Source organism: Trichogramma pretiosum, unplaced genomic scaffold (assembly GCF_000599845.2).
Source record: "Trichogramma pretiosum strain Unisexual culture from Peru unplaced genomic scaffold, Tpre_2.0 scaffold39, whole genome shotgun sequence".
In the NCBI taxonomy this organism is placed as follows: Eukaryota; Metazoa; Arthropoda; class Insecta; order Hymenoptera; family Trichogrammatidae; genus Trichogramma; species Trichogramma pretiosum.
The window spans coordinates 966982-976500 of NW_019640828.1; the positions used below are offsets into that span (position 1 = coordinate 966982).

At 42.1% G+C, this 9519-nt stretch overlaps 2 protein-coding genes across 2 annotated transcripts; one reads left to right on the plus strand and one right to left on the minus strand.

Annotated features, from left to right (window-relative positions):
• Positions 1–5514: 5514 nt before the first annotated feature.
• Positions 5515–6153, plus strand: LOC111694602. The gene is made up of 2 exons (XM_023463343.1): positions 5515–5634; positions 5798–6153. The coding sequence occupies exons 1-2, from the start codon at positions 5562–5564 to the stop codon at positions 6151–6153; spliced, it is 429 nt and encodes a 142-aa protein (XP_023319111.1). The 5' UTR covers positions 5515–5561.
• A 553-nt stretch (positions 6154–6706) lies between these two features.
• LOC106659497 (tankyrase-1-like) lies at positions 6707–7507 on the minus strand. The gene has a single exon (XM_014382073.1). The coding sequence runs from the start codon at positions 7505–7507 to the stop codon at positions 6707–6709; it is 801 nt and encodes a 266-aa protein (XP_014237559.1).
• Between the last annotated feature and the right edge of the window lie 2012 nt (positions 7508–9519).

Genomic DNA, 9519 nt, shown 5'->3' on the forward strand with positions numbered 1-9519 from the left:
GCGTCTGGTCTGCCCGACATCGTCGAGCGCCTCGAGAAGCGAGGCTACGTATTGGACCGGAGCGACGCCCACACGATCATGGAGTTTTACGTCAAGCACAAGTTGTTGGTGGAGTCGGCGAATCCTGCGAAACGTTGGCTCGACAACGAGAAGTACGCAATCAAAGCGAAAAGGTTGATGATCAAGCCGAGTCTGTCGGTCTACGATTTGCTCCAGCTACAACCGAAAGAGGCGACGAAACTAGTCGCTTATGAGGACTACGGGAAGTTGGAAGGTTTGAAACGTTGGTGGGACCTCGACCGGAGAGTCAGGGAGGATTTTGAGATTCTTCTGTGCGAGAAAGCGTCGAGACGATTTTTCAAGAGGTGGGCACTGGATTCTTTCCAGGAGCTGACGCGCCACAAATTGCCGATTCTCTGCAGTGAAATGATCGTAGACCAACTGATGAACAAGGATTTGTATCGTATTTTTTTGGCGGCCACCGAGCTAAGGTCTCGTTATATTTGAAGTATTTTGTATTGTCATTGTTCTTTATTAGTATTGCATATGTTTCATAACATCAAATAAAAAAATTTTAAAAATGTAATAACTAATTAATTTTCTTAAATTAAACTTTTTTTTTTGATTTTAAATTCTGTTGCAGTATAATTTTTTGATCTTACCTTCATCAAAAAACGAATGATTTAGAATTTTTATTACGTAGAAATTTCACCTCCTCGACAATCGTACGCCCAAATATGCAACTCGTACGTCCAAAAAAACAGCATCAACCGATCAGGTGAAACAGTTCGACTGCGGGACATTGATATTCGCGATGATCGCCCCCGCGTCCAAAAGAACATCGTATAGTACGCGCGAGAAAAGTTCTTATGTATAGTATGAAATCGTCAGCGGAGGGGCACTCAAGAACGCGTCTAGTCACACTCGAAACGCGCGAGAATCCGAATCTCCCTCGCTGCGTATAGTAACCTATTATCCATTGATTGGCAGCTTAAAAAGCTGCTGCCGAGCTCGCGCGCGCGCGAGAGAGAGAGAGAGAGAGAGTGGTCGACAAAAGAAGAGAAAGATAAAGAGAGAAAAAAAATTGAGAAGAGAAGCGAGTACGAACAATCGCAGAATCCATTAGTAGCCGATCGGTTCATTCGGACAGGGGGGCTATCCATTACTGCGATATGTGCTGCTCGCGCGCTACATACACACTCGCACATGCATCGAGCCTATCAATCTTCGAACGAGCGAGAAGAGAGAGAGAGAACGAGAAAGGATGAAAAAAAAAAAATAGCCTCGCGATGAATGCGTTAAAGAGACTCGTATACATACGTATGTATGCGGAGGTTCGAGAGTCCATTTATTAAAGGTAACGTATAAGTGTACGATCGAATCGTTCGAAAAATTACGTAGTTTGCATTTGGCAGAAATCGTGTGAATTATAGAAAATTAACTGTACATACATAGATGCGCGCCGAGGCACACCCCCGGTTTTTCAGCGCTGATAAACCAAAAAAAAGGAGCACACAAATATATCATCATTTATATAATATAATATATAGAGAGAAAAACCTCACTTCGCCATAGAAAACAGACACACACACAGACACATTTTTCCTTTGTGAATGTCGCTGCTGCGCTTATATATAATATGCGCTTTGAGGCGTGCGAACGAATTACACAATGCGCGCGTGTATTAAAATACGCGCGCGAGTTCGCTCCTTCTTTATATACATTCGTATACACTCGTGACATTGTAACTTTGGCTTAATTAGATTTCACAAAAGAAAATCTTATACAAATACGTGTATATATAAAAAAAATGCAACGCATTACGCGAAGCGGCGCCTCTCCGCCTTTTTTTCTCCCCCGTTCTCTATCTTCGCGCGTTGCGGCTAGGTCAGATCTCTCTCTCTTTCAAAAAATGTATACATTTATGAATTTTTTGTATGCGATGCATTATGTACGTCGACTAATTGTGCCACGCGCGCGGCGGTTTACATATATATACGACGGAACTCGGATCTCATCTCTCGCGCCGAGGAAAATGATGTTATATACAATAATAATATGCATAGGCGTGTGTACAAAAGTACATAAGTTGCTATTGGTTACACGAGCCGCAGCCGCAGAAAAAAAAACCCGCGAAACGCGTCGTCGTTCGCGCCATCCGCGAGTGTAGACTCGTTTCCTGAGAATAGACGCAGGACTGATAATATAATAAAAAAAAAAGGCGCGCGAAAGAACCCGCGCGCATTCAGCCAGCGAAAGAGAGAGAGAAAAAAATCTTTTTTTCACCCCTTTTTTCTTCTCTCGAATCCACCGTTTCCTTTTACGTTATTTATTATGTAATACGACTGGGTGACGCGTGTATAGAATTTTATCTTTTTATTTTTGCAACCCGACAATGTATCTCGCGCGCGCGTCCGCGTGTGTGAAGTGCAGCCGCAACGCAGCTCGCGCGAATGTCATACATAATTATAATACGTACATTATCCGCGAAATATTCACGCGAGCTCGCAGGCGTATACACGGTATTGAATTTTTCTCATTTTTTTCTTTCATCCAAGAATTCTTCACGCAACCCCCTTTCATTTTAGAATATTTTTGTCTTTAGCCCGCGAATCCTCTTTCTCGAATCTCTCTCTCTCTCTCGCTTTTCATATATGCGTGAGTATGAAAATGCATTCGCGCGGTTTTTTCGAATTACAAACGCGTACAAACGGCAAAGACAGAGACAAAAAAAAATAGAGGAAGAAACGGATGTGAAAAAGATCCGCGTCGCGATCCATTTCAATTCGGGAACGTTGAAATATGTATTATAAATTTCTGCTCTAAACATATGCCACACACGACTCGAGCTTATTTCATTGACATTTTTATACTTTACGCTCGATGGTGTATGGTGAAAAAAGTTTTTGGCCTATAGCGACTTTTTTTTCGTTCATTCTATACGAACGGCATATAGTCAGTCACAGGCAATAATCATCCCCCTTTCGCTCGCTTTGCACTGTAGTGCGTTTATGTGTATATCCGCACAATATGGCGCTGTATAGTTCGATAATACGCGACGGAAAAAAGCAGCAGCAGCAGCGACGAAGCATTAATGGCATTCTCTCATTAATCCTTCACGAAATGTCTCTCGTCGAGCTGACGATAAAAACAATGGACGGTGAGTGGGGGAGAGAGGAGACGAAAAAAGGCAGTTATAACGGCGGCCCCCCCCCCCCTCCGATCGCGAGCACAACAACCCTTTCACCTATTCGCTATTTGGTATTGAGAAAGAGAGGGAAAAAACAACAACAACAACAACGACGACGACGACGAAGACGACGTCGTTGACGAGACATTGGCAAGTCGTTTATAAACGTTGAATAGAAAACTCGACGACCGAGAGACGTCAATTGAAAATCATCGATGGCGGTCTTGAATTGGTTCTTGCCTGCACACATATACCCACATATATACTCACACGTTCGTGTTAACGAACAACGCGATAAATAAGCACGTGTAAATGTATGGACTCTCTCGTGCTCGGCGCAGAAATAACGAGAGAAAGACCGATGCTGCTGCTGCATGGCGATCGCGGATGTGTGTATGCAGCGAAATTTGATTTATGAAGCTCGCGCGCGCGCAGTGTATCTGTCCTGTCTGACTGTGTTCATGGTTGTGTATACGCGCGTATAAATGCCAATATAAAGGAGCTCGTTGTGTATACATATACAAGTGCCGCGTGCGCGCCACATGCCGGGCCGCGAGAACCGAACGCGCACATTTTTTGACGGATGATCGCGCGAGTTGCTGCTGCTGCTGCTGCTGCCGCGGGAAAAAGGATTAGCGCGAGGCCACCTATGAGCAGTTGCTGCATATATATGTAATGTAATGTTGCGCAAGGTGCGAATGAGAAACTATCGCGGACGAGCTGATCGCGGCCGCACTTACAGCGCAAATGATGGTCGAGTCGTTTTACGCGCGTGTGTGATACTCGATGATGGATCCTGTTGATACTTACGCGTTCAGCTCATCTTATTTCACGGTACAGCTATTAATATTTATTTACATGCACATCATGGATTATAATATCGATAAAAAAAAAACAAATTTTTAATTCTTTAACTTTATTGAATTCAAAAAAATTGAAAAACTAACAATATTGAAAATTACCAGACCATCGTCACAAGTTTTGGCCGGCAGCTGCCAAGCAAATATTATATAAATCTTCGTTCATTAGCTTATCAATGATCATCTCACAGCAGAGAATTGGCAATTGATAGTGGGTCAGCTCCATAAAGGGATCCAGCGACCATCGCCGGAAAAATCCTCTCGATGCTTTCTCGCACAGACACCGAGCACAAGCCTCCATAGCCGGTCCTTTACCAAAGAAGAATGAAGTTCCCGAGTACGCAAACCCGAAGTAGTCCTCCAGTGTAAGTAGTTTCGCCGCCTCCTTGGGTCGCAATTGAATTACATCGTACAGCGACAGACTCGAAGTTATCATCATTTCTTTAGCTTTGCCGGCGAACTCTTCGTTGACCCAATATTTTTCGAGATTCTCCGACTTTTCGAATATACTGTTTTTAGTGAAAAATTGCATAATTGTCAGGGCGTCGTTTCGATCCATTTGGTATCCTTCTTTCACGAGACGTTCGACGATGATCAGTAAGCTTGGCACTTGACGTAATTTATATCCAAACATCCAATACCTATACATCTTGGTGAAGTAACTCTCGGTAGGAAAAACGAAGCTAGACATATCAGCACCATAATCCAAAAGAACATCAACCAATTTCGGGCTACAATAAACGACAGCCAATTGCAGCGGTGTCTGACCCAACTTGTTCTTTGCATCGACTTGTACCGGTTGATTTAATTCGCCCTTGATCTTAAAGAACATCTTCAATAAGTCATCGTCAAAAGGTTTTTCGTGAATTAAACTGTGCAGAGGTGTCTCTCCTTCCTCATTGGTTGAGTTCGGATCGCCTCTTCTTAGCAGTGATTTGACCATCTCCGCGCTTCCGTAACCAGTGTGACCAGGTATGGCGATTTATCGCCAAATTGGCGATTTCTTTACGTCCATGGCGATTTTTTTTTTATTATGGCGACTGGCGATTTTTCAGCCATTAAAGATCAAATTTGCGATTTTTGACTCATGCACACTCATTATATCTAAATAAAAATAAAAATGTTTTACGCGCACAAAACCGACTGTGTCGCCGTAGCAATTGTCAGCCGTTCGCAAACTCGCAACTCGAAGAGCGCGCGCAAATCACGCAGCTCACGCCTCACACATGCGCAAATCGATGAGAAGTCTGCAATCGCGTTGGCGCATAGGAAGCGAGTTGAGTTCGGCCTATAGTACGCGTCATGGGACACAAACAAACCTCTAGCGCCTTACATATGATAAAGAAAGACAGCTATAGTTAAGGACGACAGAGGCTCATTTGTTTCTTTGCAACATCGTTCAGCGTACGTGTGTCATTAAAGAATCTGACAAAGTTTTTGAATCTGATTATTTTCAAAGTGAACTATTTTCAACCGTAATAAGTTTCAAAGTAGTGTATTGTAATTCATAGATGATGTCTTCTAAAAAAAGTTCTAGAATTTATCATTACCAAGAAAAGTGGGAAAAAGAAAGCTGGGCAAAAGGTACGAATGATTTTTTGTATACATAACGTATCAATATGAATATTATTTTTGAAATACTGATCAATAATATACTAAAATTTTATTTATTTGGTCAAAAGATATCAACTGCTTTGATGCGTTATTTCTTTGTTTATTTACGTAGACATCTGATTCTTTGTTACAGGATGGCTTGTCAAAGCCGAACCAATACCAGTGAACGGAAATCAGGCATGGTGTAAAGTATGTACGAAAGATTTCAGAGCACATGCAACCGATCTGAAAAAACATGCAAATACACCAACACATTCGACATTAATGGATTCCATCCACCCGAGTAAACAAAAAACGATTGTGTCGATGAATAGCGTCGCAACAAGTAATTCCAAGAACGACAAGATTCGCGACATAACAATTGCGGCCTTTATCGCCTGCCACGCTTCATTTAGAACGATGGATCATCTTTGCGATGTTCTTAAAGCAACGGTTCCAGGGATGTCTGATTTTAANACGCTGTTGTGGAAAGGGCATTTTCGATCATGAATTTAATTAAAACTAAAACCAAAAATAGATTAGAGTTAATTTCTCTAGATTCTTTGCTACGTATAAGATTAAATTTTTATTCAAACGGTGAGTGCTGCAATAAGTTTAAGCCGTCCGATAAAATGATTAAAGATTTTAATTATAAAGTCATGTATAACAATACTGTATCAATGGGTAGAGAAAATGATACCGACGATCTCGTTTCTTTCGAGGACAATATTATCGACGAGATATCAACCTTGGAAAATGTTTGTTCTCATTAATAATTATAAATTTTATTTTAATAATAAAGTTCTTGGTCTAATTTATCTTTTTTTTTCAATTCCTTATAAATCATTGTTCACTTTTCCTCTAGTAACATTCCCTCTGATAAGTTTAAATCGCACAAAAATCACACACAATACGACGATGAAAAAAGTTATTTTCTGCAAATTGTTATAACTTTCTTCATCGTCATATTGTGTGCGATTTTTGTGCGATTTAAACTTCTTTGAATGGCGATTAGTGGCGACTTTTTGTCTCCAGGTGGCGGCGCGCTCGATCTCGGTGCTGGTCACACTGCGTAACGAGTAGCCATGGTCAAAGCTAAGGTCAACGGTGTGTCACCCACGTTGTCCAGAGCGTTGACCTGCAGGGACAGATTATTTTCGTCACTAATCTCGAATAATACCTTTACTATATCTTCATCGAAGTTCATAGTGCTGATAATGTGCAGGGGAGTCGATCCCTCTGCATTAGCTAGATTCGGATCTGCGCCGTTTCTCAAAAGCAATATTGCCACTTCTTTGCTTTCGTTCCACCTCAGAGCCAAGTATAGCGGCGAGTCACCTGTTTTTGGCACGATGCAGTTGGGATCCTGTCCGTGATCGAGGAATTTCTTGACGACGTCTTCAAGGCCATACTCGCAGGCCACTTCAAAATGCGTGTGTCCACAATCGTCGGTGTAATTAACATCGAATCTATCGTATATTTTAAAAAGATTAGCAATTATGTAATTTTTACAACTAATTCTGTACGCATGATGTATCGGTGTGGTGCGACGCGAGGATGGCTTGTCGTCTCCATCGACTTTGGGCTCGTCTTTGTAGCCGGTCCTGATCACGAAGTCGATGAGAGTTTGTGGCGCGATTCCTCTGTCGTCGCTGTCGAAGGTGTCTTTCAGAGACTCCGTGAGAAGCCAATCGATAGCTTCGGGCCGAAACATGTCCCGGAGATCTGGAAGTTGACCGTACCAACCGCTGATCAAAGCATAAAGTTGACGGAGAAGTTCACGTCGCTCGTCTTCGACCTCCCAATCGACCTTATCAAGCATCGTCTTCAATTGTTTCACACAGTTTTTATTTTCTTGGGTCATCGTTTTGCGCACTCACGTAACACACAATCGTTTATAATTTTCCTTTTCACGAGTGTCACTGGATAAAACACATAGAGAATCACTTACAGAAACGATATTTTGTTGTTGTTCGCTCCGCGGCGTCGTAACGTATACCGAGGACTGACTATTACTGCGCACTTCGATCCACAGAGTTCAGAAATGCGCGCGAACCTATCTGACAAAGAAATTCGGCCGAGCTGCCGTGAGTTTGTTGACGTTGGACCTCTGGACTCGTACGAACTCGCACTGCCGAGCGAACGAGGCAAGTATAAGCGTGTATACGTCTGAGAGAGACAGACATGTAGGTATACCATCCATATATGGAATAATATCGCAGCAGAATGTTTCTTACGATTATCGTTTTTATATTCCTCTTTAATACCTAACGCACCTACACAAGTTTTACTTCAATGCGACAAATAAATAATATACGAATGAATGTATAAAATAAAATAAAAAAATTAATGGCAATAAAAAGTGGCTGTACACGTAACGCAGCTGCCTTGTCGATGGACGTTTAACGCGATTTAACACGTCTCGTTATCTCTCCGCAAAGAGGCATGACTAAAAACGGCGACTGCCTGCAGCAGCGGCGCGAGAAACGAGGCGTAATACGCCAATCACATACACACATACACACAAACACACATTACTCGCTTCGATTCGTATAAAAGCTCGCGCGCTCGGCTCGTTGATCGAAATCGTTCGCGAGAAAAAAAAATGTACAGCTACGCGTTTAGTGCCTCGCGCAGGTATGCGCGCGTATTATACATCAAAGAGACACGAAAGAGAATTAAAAAAAAAAGGGAAAGAAATTTGCGTACACACACACACACATCGCTTTGGTGCGCGAATGATGCGGCGAGATATGATGTAGCAAAAAATGAAATGCAAAGAATGTATGCGCGCGCGTGTGTGTGTGTGTGTGACATATCCGACGCTTAATGCGCTCGCATTATATGAATTTTCATTCTTTGCATTTCATTTCAATTCTTTTTTTTTTTTTTTTCTACAATCGCGACTCTCATTCACGCCGGACACTACCCGTTGTGTTGCGCCTGCGAATAATATATATAATAAGCGCGAGACCTCCCAAGAAGAAGAAATTCGCTATTATAGTCAAACTCGCGCGCGCTGCATGTATGAGAAATTTCTATTTTTCGAGTCACTTTTGTCCGACCATATCCTAACCCTCTTTGTTCGGTCCAGGCAGAAAAAAAATTAGTAAAAATTTTCGCGTACAAATGTGTCGCGAACTCGACGGAGATTAAGAGCCTTCCGAGGTTTTCTGTATTATTAATAACGACGATGAATAAATTTTTTTTTCTTTTTCTATACGCGAGTATAACGTCGATTACGCGGGAAACGTTTTGCGCGCGAGATATCGAGTTACGCGCGCGCAATTCTATGAAATGCACTTATCTAACGCCCTATGTGTGTGTGCGTGTAATATATTTATTGCGCGTCCCTCTCGCAACTTAACCCGTGAACAAGTGACGCAAAAAAGGGGTTAAAACTATTTTTTTCTTCTCGACGCTTGTGTGTACCACGTACACAATACGAAACGCCGAAATTTCGCGTTCGCTGTTACGCAGTTTATGAGATAAATAATATTTAACGGTCATTGGCAGCGAGCACCGCGACGATAAAGACTTTTTTTCTCTCTCTTTCTCTCTTTTTCTGGAAAAAAGTGATTATTTCGCGTGCGCGACAGAGAGAGAGAGAACCGTGTGAAACTATTTTTACCCCTTTTCGCTCGAAAAAGTGGCCCCGAAACTTTTTTCAACTCTTTTGCGCCCTTTTGACTCCTAAAGGGTTGTAGTGTAAAAGGTCGAACTTTGCTATATTGCGTATCGTATTGTAGATTTTTAATTCCGCGGCAATTCGACACTGTCGCGGCTCTTTATTAAAAAATTGCGCTACAAAGTTCGGTGGCCAAACGGTTGCGTCGTAACGCGATACGTTTTTTTTTTTCAATTTTTGTACTTACT